This window comes from Stomoxys calcitrans, chromosome 4 (assembly GCF_963082655.1).
Source record: "Stomoxys calcitrans chromosome 4, idStoCalc2.1, whole genome shotgun sequence".
Lineage (NCBI taxonomy): Eukaryota > Metazoa > Arthropoda > Insecta > Diptera > Muscidae > Stomoxys > Stomoxys calcitrans.
The window spans coordinates 90,508,082-90,525,572 of record NC_081555.1 but is presented as its reverse complement, the minus strand read 5'-3'; the positions used below and the strand labels follow the sequence as shown (position 1 = coordinate 90,525,572).

General features: G+C 39.2%; 2 protein-coding genes across 2 annotated transcripts; one reads left to right on the top strand and one right to left on the bottom strand.

Moving 5' to 3' along the window:
- Positions 1 to 1,897: 1,897 nt before the first annotated feature.
- Positions 1,898 to 4,599, bottom strand: LOC106082880 (uncharacterized). The gene is made up of 3 exons (XM_013245620.2): positions 4,486 to 4,599; positions 2,750 to 3,148; positions 1,898 to 2,683 (listed from the first exon to the last, which is right to left on the bottom strand). Exons 1-3 carry the CDS (start codon positions 4,541 to 4,543, stop codon positions 2,034 to 2,036), a joined length of 1,107 nt encoding a protein of 368 aa, XP_013101074.2. The 5' UTR covers positions 4,544 to 4,599; the 3' UTR covers positions 1,898 to 2,033.
- Positions 4,600 to 16,013: 11,414 nt separating this feature from the next.
- LOC106082884 (uncharacterized) lies at positions 16,014 to 16,719 on the top strand. Its single transcript, XM_013245625.2, has 2 exons — positions 16,014 to 16,070; positions 16,130 to 16,719. Exons 1-2 carry the CDS (start codon positions 16,034 to 16,036, stop codon positions 16,717 to 16,719), a joined length of 627 nt encoding a protein of 208 aa, XP_013101079.2. The 5' UTR covers positions 16,014 to 16,033.
- The last annotated feature ends 772 nt before the right edge of the window (positions 16,720 to 17,491 follow it).

Sequence of the window (17,491 nt, the reverse complement as noted above, 5' to 3'; positions counted from 1 at the left end):
AATTTTGCACGTGGTGTTTTGGTATCACTTCCAACAACTGTGCAAAGTCATATAAACCGATCTGGGGTTTTGACTTCTTAAGCCTCTAGAGGGTGCAAATCCTATTCGATTTCGCTGAAATTTTGCAAAACGTGTTACGTTATGACTTTCCACAACTGTGCAAAGTATGGTTCAAATCGATTTATAAACTGATATAGCTGTCATATAAACCGATCTGGGATCTTGACTTCGAGAAGACGTGATTATTATCCAATTAGGCTGAAATTTTGAACAACGGCTTCTCTCATAACATCCAACGTACGGGTTAAAAGCGGTTCGAATCGGTCTATAGCCTGATACAGCTCCCATATAAACCGATCTCCCTCTTTTACTTCTTAAGCCTCTAGAGGGCGCAATTCCTATCCGATTTGGCTGAAATTTGGCATGACATGTTTTGTTATGACTTCCAACAACTGCACAAAGTATGGTTCAAATTTGTCCATAACCTGTTATAGCTGTCTTGTAAACCGATCTTGGGTCTTGACTTCTTGAGCCTCTAGAGGTCGCATTTTTAGTCCGATTTGACTGACATTTTGCACGTGGTGTTTTGGTATCACTTCCAACAACTGTGCAAAGTATGGTTAAAATCGGTCTCTAACCTTATATAGCTGTCATATAAACCGATCTGGGGTCTTGACTTCTTGAGCCTATAGAGGGCGCAATTCCTATCCGATTTGGATGAAATTTTGCAAAAGGAGTTTCGCAATGACTTTCAACAACTGTGCCAAGTATGGTTCAAATCGGTCCATAACCTAATGTAGCTGCCATATAAACGATCTTGGGTCGTGACTTCTTGAACCTCCAGAGGGCGCAATTCTTATCCGATTTGAATGACATTTTACATGACGTGTTTGGCTATGACTTCCAACAACTGGTCTAAGTTAGGTTCAAATCGGTCAATACCTTATATAGATGCCATATAAACCGATCTTGAATCTTGACTTCTTGAACCTCTATTTGAATGAAATTATTCGATTTGAATGAAATTTTGCAAAAAGTATTTTGTTATGATATCCAACAACTGTGCCAAGTATGGTTCAAATCTGTCCATAACATGATATAGCTGTCATATAAACCGATCTGGGATCTTGACTTCTTGAGTCTCTAGAGGGCGCAATTATTATCCGATTGGAATAAAATTTTGCACGACGTGTTTCGCTATGACTTCCAACAACTGTGCTGAGTATGGTTCTAATCGGTTCATAATCTGATATAGCTGTCATATTAACTGATCTGGGGACTTGACTTCTTGAGCCTCTAGGGGTCGCAATTACTATCGATTTGCCTGAAATTTTGTACGACGGATCCTCTCATGACCATAAATATACGTGTTTATTATGGTCTGAATCGGTCTATAGCCTGATACAGCTCCCATATAAATCGACCTGTCTATTTTACTTCTTGAGCCCCCAAAGGGCATAATTCTTATTCAAATTGGCTGACATTTTACACAGGTCCCCAACATATAATTTAATTGTGGTCCAAACCGGACCATATCTTGATATCGCTCTAATAGCAGAGCAAATCTTTTCTTATATCCTTTTTTGCCTAAGAAGAGATGCCGGGAAAAGAACTCGACGAATGGGATCCATGGTGGAGGGTTTATAAGATTCGGCCCGGCCGAACATAGCATGCTTTTACTTGTTGTTCTTAATATTCTATTAGAGAGATTAAGTAATCTATTCTCAAAAATATAAGTCTTAGATATACATCATTATACCCTACACCACTACTGTGGTACAGGGTATTATAACTTGGTGCATTTGTTTGCAACACCCAAAAGGAAGAGAGATAGACCCATTGATAAGTATACCGATCGACTCGGAATCACTTTCTGATTTAGAAGGCACCGCCCGACTTCTGCCTTTCCTTACTGGTTTTTTATTTGAAGGCATTACTTTTTTTTTATCATCAGCACTTAAATATCCATTCAAAAATAAGTTTTTCACTGTTGGCTAAAATGAGTCAACCGTTTATAAAAAATCTCCTTTGCTTCAGCAATACCCCCTCAGATTTGGTACAACTTGGTTCATAAAATGCACCTGCCCACAGCAATACGTGTAGCCAAGAAAATTCGATTGTGTCAAAAAGATACTTGAAGGACACGCTACAATTCTGCAAATATCCCCAGGAATTTGAGGTGGCGCTCTTTGATCGTGAATATTATTGTATTGCAGGAAAACAGTTCTCACGCCATCGCGGCTTAAAACAACCTTATAGGTCCACAAAGGTACTGGTATTAGCCGATCGCTAAAGTAAATTTCAACATCGTCGCCATTCGAATTGGGCAGTTGAAGGACCCAATCAAAGGCCCCACTACAAACTTTGCTGGGCGTATTGAGGGGATTGCGGGCCCACTCTTCCATGAGTCTCCAATTGCCATCGTTGATTGCATGGAATTGCGGTATGACATTTATCATCTTGAACGTGGAACTTATCAGAGTATTTAGCATAAAATCTCCAGCGGGGGTTAAATGGCCGCGATCGAAGCGACGCACTTGCTCATCGTAGCCCATAAACGTTTGCTGACTACCCAAAAGGCCATTGAAGCGGGATAAAATGCTACGCTTATTATAGGCAGCGAAAATGTTCATGGTGAAAATCTCGTCGGGATCGAAACGCATGTCTCTAGGTCTACCTTGGACTATAGGGAAGGGGACAGACAAAGTTTAAAAGGCCTACTAAATAAATGTGTATTTTTTTACATTACCGAAAGGATACGCCTCATTGATGGTAAATTTGCATCTCATTTGCCTATGATCAAAGCACACCAAATAGGTGGTGTGGAAATATTCTTGATCTCTACATTTAATATTGAATCCCACACGATAAAGTTGATGTGGACACAAATCTGCATCAGTTTCTGCTTTCAACACAGGCATGGGTCGATTGTAACAATGCGGCAAAGGCATTTCACCATTCAGGTGACCATTTTCACATTTCATTTCGGTAACTTCATGTTCTCCACACACAAAATACAAGGTGGTATTGTCGGCTATATCTCTTTGGCGCAAAAGTTTAAGTTCATCATCTTGGAATTGCAAAATCAAGCGCCATTCATCACGAATTTGATGATCTTGTAGGTAGCAAACGGATGAAGTACTCAGAGCTGGGACGGGAAAAAATTGTTAAGAGACAGTTGGCAGACAGACCTATCGGTCTACATTTGATAAAGCCCTGCATAAGGGCCATTTCAAAAGTAGATCGATAGGGACAGCAAGTGACGCCATTTGTTTTACCGCTCCTTTGACATTTCTCTTCAATAAGTTGTGCCATTTCAAGATGGAAAAATATTCATGCCAACAACGAGTAGAAATTATTAAAATTTACTTCCCAAACTCGGAGTCAGTGGCCTCAACGTTAAGAGCTTCAGCAATAAGGCTCATTTCTGGCTGAGAGACTTCGTCAATAAGCGAAATATGCGTTATTGGCCAGACAGTAACCCACATGTACTCCATGAGTCATTGCATCCCGAAAAAATGTCGGTTTGGTGCGGTTTATTGGCCAGTGGCGTCATTGGGTGTGTGATGTACAAGACCGGCATGTAACTGCGAAAGGGAATCGCTATGGTTCAATGATAACGGAATATTTTTGGCCCCAATTAGATGATATGGACTTGGAGGACATCTGGTTGCAACAGAACGGCGCCACAAGCCATACAGCGAATGCCACAATCAGTTTATTGGAAACCAAGTATGGAGAACGTTTTATCTCACGAAATGGTCCAGTGGATTGGCTGCCGCGGTCGTGCGATTTGATGACTTTAGACCACTTCCTATAGGGCTACGTCAAGCCTATGGTCGGTTGATGAACTTCGATCGAATTTTAACGCGAAATCGCAGCAGTATTAAATACAAATTTTGCTAATGAACATTCCACTAAGGAACTGGGGCAAACTTCTCACACACCAATGAGTGCAGTCCGATTCAAGTTTTAAGCTCAATGTTAAGGGGAGTGATTTTTATGGCCGAGTTCGAACGACGTGCCGCAGTGCGACACCTCTTTCGAGAGAAGTTTTACATGGCATAGTACCTCAGAAATGTTGCTAGCCAGAGGGAAAAACCACCGTTGAAAATTTTTCTCTGATGGTCTCGCCAGGATTCGAACACAGGCGTTCAGCGTCAGGGGCAGACATGCTGACCTCTCCGCTAGCGGGACCTCCTAGCAGCAGTATTAGGCGATTTATATTTGAAAACCGTCGACAATTGGGTTAGGAGTCTGAACTTCTGCAAGCATGCCCGTGGTGGGCATGCTTGAGTTCCATACATAATGGCATCGAACCTTCTTTCACAAAAATAAACATTTCTTTGAAAACCACAACCGTTTTATTAAAAAACAAAATTAGCGCTCTTATAGAAAAACCCTATACAAATATTTTTTTTATTTATTTAGTTTTTGCATTTCTTATAAATATTAGAAGCACGCCGTCAACGGTTATTTTTTTACCTTTGAAAATCACCAGAATGCTAATAAAAAACCATTGATTGAGCAGATATTGTGCCATTATAAATTACGGAAAATTTAGAAAAAAATGTTCAGGTAAATTTAGAACCAAACCGAACGAACAGAACGAATTTTTTAATAATTTTCAAAAAGCCTAAAATGTGATTCATGTCACAGAGACAAAAGAAATGAATGAATTTTATATAAAAATATAAATGGGGGATTCCCATTTTTCTGTCGTAATGGGCTGGTAACTTAATTCTGCCAGTTTCCAAACAATCACTTTCGTTCAAATTTTATTCAGGCAAAAATTAAAAAAAAATTAAGAAGAAACAAGTAAAAGCGTGCTAAGTTCGGCAGGGCCGAATCTTATATACCCTACACCATGGATCGCATTTGATAAGTTTTTTGCCCAGCATTTATAGGAAACAATCGAGAAATATGGGAGCTATATCACGTTATGGGCCGATTCTGACCATATTTGGCAAGTAATTTGAAGGAGAAGCAGAAGCTTCAACCGAATCAGACAAGAACTGCGCCTTCTAATGGTTCAAAAAGTGCAATGGGGAGATGGTTTTATGTATATGTCAGCTACATCTGGTTTAAGACCACCTCTGGCCACGCTTGGCAAGTATACTGGAGGTCATAAAATAAATCATTGTACATTGTACATTGTACCGATTCAGACCATGATACACACGTATGTTGATGGACATGAGAGAAAATTTCAGGCAAATCGGATAATAATTGCGACCACTAGAGCTCAAGAAGTCAAGACCCAAGATCGGTTTATATGATAGCTATATCAGGTTATGGACCGATTTGAACCATACTTGGTACAATTGTTGGATATCATAACAACACACGTCGTGCAAAATTTCATTCCAATCGGATAAGTATTGCGCACTCTAGAGGCTCAAGAAGTCAAGACCCAAGATCGGTTTATATGGCAGCTATATCAAAACATGTACCGATATGGCCCATTTACAATACTAACCGACCTACACTAATAAGAAGTATTTGTGCAAAATTTCAAGCTGCTAGCTTTACTCGTTCGGAAGTAAGCGTGCTTTCGACCGACAGACGGACGGACATGGCTACATCGACATAAAATGTCGTGACGATCAAGAATATATATACTTTATGGGGTCTCAGATGAATATTTCGAGTAGTTACAAATAGAATGACGAAATTAGTATACCCTCCACCATCCTATGGTGGAGGGTATAAACACAAGTAAAAAGACGTTAAGTTCGGACGGGCGGAACTTTGGCTACCCACCACCACGGGTATATATGTAAACCACCTTTCATCAGAAACCGGTGAAAAATGCAAAATTTTTGCAGCTATAGCAGCTTTATCGAAATATGGTCCGATTTGGACCAAATTCGACACGGATATTGAGAAGTCTTAAAAGTACAAATCATTGTTCAATTTTCTAGAAAAAAAATATTAGTCTTTTTGGTTGCCACATCCAAAAATAGACCGATCTGAACCATATGACACGGATGTCGAAAAGCCTAACATAAGTCACTGTCAAATTTCAGCGATATCGGATTTTAAATATGCCATTTCAAGAATTAAAATCGAAAGATCGGTCTATATGGCAGCTATATCCAAATATGGACCGATCTGGGCCAAATCGAACAAGGATATCGAAGGGCCTAACATAGCTCACAGTCCTAAATTTCAGCGAAAACGGATAATAAAATCGCCTTTTATGGGCCCGAAAACTGAAATCGAGAGAAAAGTCTATATGGCAGCTATATCCAAATTTGGACCGATTTGTGCCATATTCCAGGAAGATGTCGAGGGGCATAACTACACTCACTGTCCCAAATTTTTATGGGCCCAAAACCTAAAATCGACAGATCGGTCAATATGGCAGCTATATCCAAATATGGACCGATCTGGGCCAAATTGAGGAAGGATGTCAACTGGCTTAACACAACCCACTGTCTCAAATTTAGGGAAAATCGGACAATAAATACGCTTTTTATGGGTCCAATACCTTAAATCGAGAGATCTGAATCTATGGCAGCTGTATCCAAATCTGGGCCAAATTGAGCCAACTTGAAGGATGTCGAAGGGTCTAACACAACTCACTGTCCCAAATTTCGGCGACATCGGATTATAAATTTGGCTTTTATGAGCCTAAGATCGTAAATCGGCAGATCGGTCTATATGGCAGCTATATGCAAACCTGAACCGATCTGGGCCATTTTGCAGAGGGATGTCGAAGAGCCCAACACAACTCACTGTCCCAAATTTCAGCAAAATCGGATAATAAATGTGGCTTGTATGGGCCTTATACCCTAAATCGGAGGATCGGTCTATATGGGGGCTATATCAAGATATAGTCCGATATAGCCCATCTTCAACTTAACCTGATTATGGACAAAAAAGAATCTGTGCAAAGTTTCAGCACAATATCTCCATTTATAAAGACTGTAGCGTGATTTCAACAGACAGACGGACATGTCTAGATATATACTTTATAGGGTCGGAAATAGATTTTTCGGTGTGTTGCAAACGGAATGATAAAATGAATATACCCTCATTCTTCGGTGGTGGATATAAACATGGGTTGAGGCGTCGGGTTAGTAGCGCATCACCCGACAAACTTGAAGAAATTACTATAAAAACACGAAGAAGATTAACAACTAAAAATTTAAAGCGTGCTGAATTCAGCCGTCCGAATCTTGGGAACCCACCACCATGGTTGCGTTAAAAATTTATACAAAATAAATTTAGTTGAAGGGCATAATTTTATTCTACTTACCAAACTTCTGGTCAACCACAAAATTAAGCTTTTAGGAACCGAATTAGGATATTCGTGGAACCGATTGTATGGGAGCTATATCAGGTTATAGACTGATTTGGACTGTACTTGGCACAGTTATTGGAAGTCGTTGCAGAATACCGCATGCAAAATTTCAGCCAAATCAGACAAAAATTGAGGCTTCCAGGGTCTAAAGATTTCAAATCGGGAGATCGGTTTATATGGAAGCTATTTAAGGTTTTAGACCGATTTGGACCGTACTTGACACATTTGTTGAGAGCTATAACAGAACACTATATGCAAAGTTTCAGCCAAATCGGATAAAAATCGCAGCTCGTAAGGGCTCAAGTAGTCAAGTCGGAGGATCGGTTTATATGGAGCTGGCACAATTGTTAACAGACATAACGGAACACCATTTGCAAAACTTCAGCTAAATCGGATAAAAATCGCGGCTCGTAGGGGCTCAAGAAGTCAAATCGGGAGATCGGTTTATATGGGAGTTCTATCCAAATCTGAACCGATATGGCCCATTTGCAATGCCCAACGACCTATATCAATTTTAAGTATCTGTGCTTTCGACCGCTATCGTGATTTCGCCAGACGGACGGACATAGCTAGATCGACTCAGAATATATATATACTTTATGGGGTCTCAGATCAACATTTCGAGGTGTTACAAACGGAATGACTAGATTTGTATACCCCCGTCCTATGGAGGTGGGTATAAAAAGGCAGTAGTTCGGCCGGGCTGAACTTTGGACACCCACCACCTCGAGGTTTATATGTAAACCACATTCCGTCATAATCTGACGAAAAATACATTATTTATACACCCATAGTAGCTACATCTAAATATGGTCTGGTTTGGACTAAATTCGGTACGGAGATTATGACCGCTGTCCTGGCAATGATATTAAAATCGTTCTGGGATATTTGAATGCGAAAATAGGACCGGAAAAAATCTTTGGCCCGACAGTCGGAAAACATATATGAAAATGGATTAAGGCTAAAAGACTTCGCCGCGGCAAAGAACAAGGTAGTTACCAGCACCAGATTCGACCATCGAAGGATTCACACGGCCACATGGCTGTCGCCTGATCAAAACACGAGAAACCAAATAGGTAGTTTGGAAGACATTTTATCTTAGGTAACGAAGAGAGGGACATGGCTTTGACAATAAAAAAATGGAGAATAAAATTTTCAAGAAAATTTTTTAGTTTGTCGACAATTTCGTACAAGGTTTTAAAGTTTGGCTACTGCACCATAAAGGAGGCCATCGTAGCGCAGAGGTAAGCATATACGCTTATGACACTGAACGATGGTCTCGAATCCTGGTGAGAAGTTTTCCCTTGAAATGTTCATGGATAAATTTTCACACGCAGCCTTTAATGTATAAACATGTAGAACTCCTCATCAACAAAATCAATTACGTTCATTCTTACTCTTAAAAGAATATGAGGAGAATATGACGCCAGCATACAGTGGTAGGAGGAAAAAACGTAGAGATGGACTGACAAATTACCAGGGCTATATGGACTCTACACCATAGTGGTATTGCAGGCTATTAATATTCACTGCTGCGTTTGTTTTCCGTTGAGCTGCTTAGTGTTAGTTAGTATATTTAATTGATTTTTTATACCCTACACCACCACTGTGGTACAGGGTATTATAACTTTTTGCATTTGTTTGCAACGCTAAGAAGGAGAAGAGCTTGACCCATCGATAAGTATATCGATCGGCTTAGAATCACTTCCTGATTCGATTTAGCTATATCCGTCTGTCTGTCTGTCTGCCCATATATTCTTGTAATCAAGGTACAGGTCGCATTTATTATCAGATTCCGATTTTCAATAGGTATGCGAAATTAAAGTCTGACTAGATTTCAACATAGATTTTAAGTATTGAAAGTAGTATGTATATTGATTCGGTGACGAAGGGTATTATATAGACGGGATCTCCCGACTTTTGTCTTTCCTTACTAGTTTACCATTAAGGAGTAGAAGAATTTGATGTCACCTTATTTGATGGATCCACATTTACCCTATTTTTTTATTATTATTATAAATCAATAGACAAAAACCAAACATTTTATATTTATGCAAAAATTTGCGTTATTTGCTAAAACTAGTCTTCATCTGCGATTTACCATTAAATATTAAATTTTAGAATAGAGAAGACCCTCCAGTGATTTGCATATAAGTGTGAATGACACTATTCAACTACTGGTTTTGGTTTTGTGATGTGACATATGATAAGCATAAATTATTAAAAATGAACAAATAAATTACCTGTTGCATAACTGGGTGAAATAAATTAATAGGGAATTTCATACAGTGGCGGGTAAAAGTAAGTATACAAATTTAAATCGAACCAGTAAGGAAAGGCAAAAGTCGGGCGGTGCCGACATTATAACACCCTACACCTACCCTGTAGGTACAAAATGGGAGCTATATCTAATTCTGAAACAATTTTGATGGAGCTCGCCGGATGTTTTCCGATGGGTTATTAAACAATCCGTATCCCATTTCGAGCATATATGTTCTACGGTTCACAAATGACAACATTATTGCAAATAACGCAAAATTGGACGAACATATATATGGGAGGTATATCTAGCTCTAAACCGATTTCGAGCAAAGTTCTCAGATAAAGTGGTACTCGTCGAGAAAAGCGTTGTGCAAAATATTGGCAAGATTGATCAAAAAATGGGCTTGCAGTGGCTCTAGAAGCGAAAATCGGGCGATATAAGAAAATCCTTCCTGCCAAATTTCGAGAGAATCGGTTAACAAATTACCATTTTGCAATTTTACTTCATATCGGACGAATATATATATGGGAGCTATATCTAAATCTGAATCGAGCAAACTTTATAGATATTGTGGAAGTCGTCGAGGAAAGCGTTGTGCAAAGTTTTGGGAAGATTCGTCAATAAATGCGCTTTCCGTGGCTCCAAGAGTCAAAATCGGGCGATATATATATATATATATGAGAGCATATCTAAATCTGAACCGATTTCTACAAAATTCACCTGCAATGCCGGGAGTCATAAGAAAATCCTTGCTGCGAAAGTTAAGATGAGGCGTCCCTGAAACACTTGGGCATAAAGCAGATATCTGATTTGAGTCCTTATTGTCATAATCCGCAAATATGTCCACTTTAAGGGGTATTTAGGGTAAGACGGCCACCCACGCACTAAGCTCTGAAAAATATCAGCATCGTGCTCTACTCTCACATTTCTTTTATTTGAGCCCCAATATCCATTGGTTTAGGGGGAGTTTATGGGGTGAAAAATACAGCATCGTGCTCCACTCTCATATTTCTTTCATTTCAGCCCAAATAGCCATCGGTTTAGGGGGAGTTTATGGGGTGAGACGATCCCAAACACTTGGCTTCAAATTTGGATATGAAATTCATTTTCTACTATCAAATACCTATTATTTATTGCCATAGTAGGCAAACATGGCCGGTTTAAAGGGAGTTTAGGGGGCGGACCCTGAAATAACATCAGTATTTTGCTAGAACACTATTTTTTTTGGCCCTATTATATCAAGCATTTGAAGATGGCTATCAAGATATTCAGGGTAACGGGTCTCGTTCATATCCACACAATTTTTTTGTTGCTTTGGTTATCTACATTCTAAATCATTTTTCAAAGCTACCACTTGGGAAGCTTTGAAAAATGAAATTTTTAAAGATCCGTAGGTCCTTCTGTGTCTATCCTAATTTGTCTATCCTGTCCTATTCTATACTGATCGGTCTTCATATATTGTATTATTTTTATTATTTTTTTTTTTTTTGGGTAGGATAGGGGAGAGGGATTGCACTCTGACACATCCTTTGAGTTGAGTACAATATATTCTAGGTCGTTGGTGCTGTTGTAGCCACATTTTCATGTGGAGGTGGCATTCCTCGTCAAGCTGCTGTAAGTGAGCAAGCTCTTTCCGATCCAAATGACCGATCGCCGCGGGAATAGGTTGGCCATTGTTTATTTAAAGGCGCCATTAATTTGCCTTGTCATATCGAGCATCATAGGCACTCAGTATTTGTGCAATAGCCTGTGCCGCCCGGCTGATTGTCCGCGGCTGCCAGTGCAGTGAACGCGCCCGATAGCTCACAACTAAGCTTCTCATCACAGCATTGAAGAGATGGTCGCTCCCTCGGACGCTAAGACCCAAAAGACAATTAATTTTAGTCCTTTATTGTTGCGATATACATGTCCTGCTGAACGGCAGGACGGCTGGATGAGATTCTTGAATCCTTATATCAACATTAGATTCGAACTCTACTGACATAGACCTATCTTTATTTAGGGTGTGGGCCGGTCCTAGACTCTATCCCAAATATGCATATCAGATTCGTAGTCAACTCCCAAAGACGTTTCATATGATTCTCATTTTGTGACGTTGGACATTTATGCCCGATTAAGGGGTTATTGGGGTTGGGGAGGCCCCGTAGACACCTTGGACCAAATTCATATAACAGATGAGTACGAAACTACCAAACAATTTTCATTTGATATCCATACAGTCCCAATTGAGAAATAAGCCATGCCGGGGGAGTTTTGGGGGTTGGAGAAGCGCCTCTGATACCAAGGAATAAATTTTTATATGAGATTCTTACTCTACTTTTAAATACCTTTCATTTCATACCCACATTGCCCAAAGTGGTGATACAGTTCCGTTGGGGGTTATTTGTGGGGTGGGAACCCCCTCGAACACTTTGAGCGAAATTTGTAGTTCAAGTTGGTACTCTACGCTTAAATACCTTTCGTTTGATACTCATATTGTCCTCATCGGTAAACATGTCGGTGCGGGGTGTTTTGGTGGGTGGAGAGGCCACTCAAATACCAAGGAATAAATTTTTATGTCAGATTTGTACTCTACTTTTACATACCTTTCATTTGATACCCATATTACTTAAAGTGGTGCAAGAGTCCTGTTGGTGGGTGTTTTGGGGGTGGGGGACTCCCCTGAACACTTTGTATACCATATTCGTACTCCACTCTTAAATACTTTTTATTGGATACCCATATAGTCCCAATCGTTAAACATGTCCATCCGGGTGTGTTTTGGGATGGGGCGTCCCCCCAAATTATTTGACCCAAAAATTTTATTTTTGGGGTAGCATACAAAATTTCGCTTAAATCGGTGCAAGCATCTCCGACATCTGGCATTTTTGAAAATAGTGATATTTAAATATCAAAAAATGTAGTACCATATTTTAACCGGGGACCTAAACACTAACCTCTGTGAAAATTTCATGAAAATCGATTTAGCCGTTTCTGAAATAAATAAACAAACAAAGCTCAACAATTTATTGGGTTGCCCAAAAAGTAATTGCGGATTTTTTAAAAGAAAGTACAATAAATGCATTTTTATTAAAACTTAGAATGAGCTTTTATCAAATATACTTTTTTTCTAAAGCAAGCTAAAAGTAACAGCTGATAACTGACAGAAGAAAGAATGCAATTACAGAGTCACAAGCTGTGAAAAAATTTGTCAACGCCGACTATATGAAAAATCCGCAATTACTTTTTGGGCAACCAATAATTTTGATACAATAGAAGAAGATTACGCCCGGCCGACCTTAGCACACTTTTACTAAATACAAAATACGTTTAAAATTATTTTCAATGGTTTTTTTTGTTCATTAAATGGTACAATAAACCAATAACGTTTCGGAACTAAAACCAACAGCAGATTGGTTCTAAAACCAATACCAGTTCGGTGCTAAGGCTAGTACCAAACGGTACTAATAATTTTATGTTTCATCCATACTATTATCCGGTATTGTTTTTGTATCATACGGTGTTGTTTTACTATCAATACCGTATGGTACTAAAATGAACACGTTTAGTATCAAATTTTCTCTGGGTGTAGCTCCAATAGCATAGAACTTCATATTCATTACCCTCTGCTTTCCTATAAAGAAATACCAGGGTACATAAGATTCGACCCGGCCGACCCAGCACGCTTTTCCATGTTGTTTTCGCATTTGTACTCAACCCTTAAAGACCGAAATTTTGAGAACCATTTTATCTCTAGGCCTACATGTTCTTTTGTGGTTTTGTTTTATTTTATTCCAAATATTATTATCACATGTGTACTAGTTTGAAGGTCAAATCCCTTCCAATTGAGTCCTATACTTCCTCGGCCAGTCAACATATTCAATGGGAGGATTTTTTGGGAGTCGTGTGGCTCCTGGACACTTTGTCTCTAATATTAACATTCATACTCTCTGTCTCTCTATCTCCAATCCACTCATCCCACCATCTCAATCTCTCCCCCTCACTCTCTCTTTCTTCCAAAGGCCTTTTGGTTTGAGTCATTTTTTCCCGTTCGTCCAATATGTGTTTTGGATATGCACTGTAGGGGGCGACCCCAAAGCATTTGGATGGATCGGCCTCCAGTTACTTGGGACCATCTTATATATAAAATTCAATTTGTGTTTGTTTGATCCGTCTAGACTCAAAAACGGCTGAACCGATTACCTTGAAATTTTCACAGATTGTGTAGGTTGGTCTGGAAGGAAACATAGGCAATATAATATTTTGATATCGGGAGGGGGCGGACCCTCCCCCTTACCCCAAAAGTGCTACCCAAAAATAAAAGTGCACCGATCGGGACAATATGGGATTCAAATGAAAGGTATTGAAGAGTAGAGTACGAATTTCATAATAAAATTTAAAATAAGCTTAAATGTCGAGCATGACAATATGGGACTCAAATAAAGGGAATTCTGGACTCGATTGCGAATATGGTTAGAAAAAAAAGAAATAGGTTTTTTAATTTGTTGATTTCGAAAGGGGGCGGGCCCTCCCCCTTAACCCAAAATCAAAAGTGGACCGATCGGGTATCAAATGAAAGGTATTGGAAAATAGAATACGAATATGGTATTAAAATTTGGGTCTAAGTACCCATCGGGCCGCCCGAACCACAAAATTCCCCCAAACAGACATATTAGGCGTTCATGTCAATATGGGCCTCAAATGAAAGGTATTCGGGAGTAGTCTACGAATATGCCATACAAAATCAGATCGAAATATAGGGGGTAACCCTACCCCCCAAAAACGCCTTAAATGGGTATATAAACCATCATGACTATATGGGACTCGGTTGTTTGTTTCTTACGTAGAATCGAAAACGGCTGAACCGATTTTCTTAAAATTTTCACAGATTGTGTAAGTTTGTCTGGAAGGAAACTTAGGGTTTATAATTTTTAGATATCAGATAGGGGCCTCCCCCCAACCCCAACAACGATATCCAAAATCAAAAGTGGATCGATGGCACAATATGGGTATCAAATGAATATAGTATTAAACTTTGGGTCCAAGTACCCAGCCCAACCCAAAAACTCCTCTAAACAGATATACTCGACGTTCATGTCAATATGGGCCTCAAGTGAACAGTATTCGACAGGAGATTACATATATGGCATAAAAAATTAGGTCCAAGTAATGGAAGGTTGCCCCACCCCCAAGTTTCCCCAAATGGAAGTTATTTTGGAGTAGATTACAAATATGGCATTAAAATTTGTGTTCATGTTTAGGTGGCGCTTCTCTTTCCTAAGTCAAATAGGTTGATTGACCCATTAGGACAATATGGGAGACTAGAAAACGAACTTGATATAAAGTTTTGGAGGCACGCCCTTAAGCGCACTCTTAATTGAACTTCATTTCCGATTATGGCCATATGGAGCTCAAATCAACGGTATTTGGGAGTAAAGAACGAATTCTATATATATTCTCAGGGAAAAGTGTCGTTGGTCGCCCCCGCCCCAAAACACCCTCCATACATTTCATATTTACTGACCATGGCAATATGGGGCTCACATTAAATGGATTTGGGAGTGCAGCTCGAATTTGATATCCATATTTAATTCGAAATGTCTGAGTGCCATCCCTCCCTCAAAAAGTACTTCTCATTACCCTAATTTTCAAAACCACCTGATCTCGGAGATTGGTAATGCGATTCGTTCGAAATTTTGTTTACACTCTCACAGTCAAGAAAACATGGGTTCTAATGTTGGGGTCTGGTGACTCGGGGGCGGTCCAAAACTCAAATGGGTATATAGACCAATCACGACAATATGGAGCTCAAACGAAAGGTGCTTGAGAGAAAAAAAACGAATTTTGTATCCAATTTAAGTGCCATGTGCCTGCCCCACCTGAAAAGACCTTTTTTATATATAAAAGCTATTTCATGTTTAAATTGATTGATTTTCGGGAAATTGATACTCATTTTCGGAACAAAATCCCTGGGGTCCATCCCACCCTCAAACAGAATATATTCTTTTACCAGGCTGTTTGGCAAAAAAGTTATTTAACAAATTCTTGTTTCTAAATTTCGTTTAATTCGGTGCTACCATATCTGACATATGGCGTTCTTGAAAATTAAGCGATGAAGGAATGTCCGGGATGAAGGAATGTCCCATCGGATATCAAATTATGAAAAAGCCAAATTTTACTGGAGTCTGAAACCACGGACATACTAACAAACAAAGTGTAATTTAAAAATCCCAATTATTCAATAAAAGTATTTTGCCAAATTGCAATACTTGAAGCTATTAGTGACGCAAATGTAGCTTCAATGTTTGTATAATTGTTTTTTTTTTACTTCTTCATTGAATAAATTCAAATTTCATATCTTTAAAATTTCTTATCAACATACCAGCAAAACAAGTTGTATGGGTTATGAAACCGAAAGCTTTGATTTTATATAGTGCAAGATCATCGTTTCTCGCATTAAGATTAACTACTAGCCATACAAGATGGTCAGTCAGATGTATTTGCGCACAGCATCCGCAGGTATTTGAGATAAAATTTAAAATAAAAAATAAAATAAAAACACGTTTCTATTCCCTTAGTTCTACTCCTGCTATCATGTCTTCACATGACCAAAGCTGATGCTCCAAATCAGCTGGAGTTTTTAAGCCAAGTAGCCAAGGATATAAATGTGTTGGGAAAAACCGCTCTATGCCATAGTGTACATGGAAATGATGCTGAAATTCTCTCGAAGGCTTACAAAGTTTATGACACCACTGTGAACGGCATTAAGACCAGTGTGGATGGACCTTTGACAGAAGAGAAATTTGGCACCTTGCTAAAAATTCTTGTCCATGACACTTCGGCTGCCGCAAAAGTTGTGGATCCTGCATGTAGTAATGCTGCAAATTATTGTCCCGAATCGGATCCTCCCCCTCAGGCAGCCACCATGGCAGCATTGGGTAAAGCTTTGATAACATTGGGTTCCACCTTCGAATGTTTAACTGCCAATCCCAATCCAGAGCACCTTGCAACGGTGCCCGTCATTATTGGCAATGCCATACAGAAAGTGGCAAACCATAAAGGTGACTCCATAACTTCGGTTGGTATTATCTTGCCAGAAATTATTGAAATCGCTGTGGGATTCCAGTCTTTGAGTACCACTTGTGCAAATGTCGCACAACCATGTTAACTGTAAATTTTTAAATGAAGCTTATTTGATTTGTGTGGCTGAAACTTGCGAACTTGATATCTGAGGTTTAATAAAAATCTAAATAACGTTGATTATTGCTTTGAGGGGAATTGATTTTTTATTATTTGCTAAGTTCGAATTTTGTTATTTTGTGCAGCCAAAAGTTCATTTTTGACAAGGCAAAATCAATGGTCACATCTTATATATAACAAGTAAAAGCGTGCTAAGTTCGGCCGGGCCGAATCTTATATACCCTCCACCATGGATCGCATTTGTCGAGTTCTTTTCCCGGCATCTCTTCTTAGGCAAAAAAGGATATAAGAAAAAATTTTCTCTGCTATTAGAGCGATATCAAGATATAGTCTGGTTTGGATCACAATTAAATTATATGTTGGAGGCCTGTGAAAAATGTCAGCCAATTCGAATAAGAGGTGGCTCAAGAAGTTAAATAGAGAGACCGATTTATATGGGAGCTGTATCGGGCTATAGACCGATTTAGACCATAATAAACAGGTATGTTGATGGTCATGGGAGGATCCGTCGTACAAAATTTCAGCCAAATCGGATAAGAATTGCGCCCTCTAGTGGCTCAAGAAGTCAAGACCCAAGATCGGTTTATATGACAGCTATATAAGGTTATGAACCGATTTGAACCATACTTGGCACAGTTGTTGGATATCACAACAAAACACGTTGTGCAAAATTTCATTTCAATCGGATAAGAATTACGCACTCTAGAGGCTCAAGAAGTCAAGACCCAAGATCGGTTTAT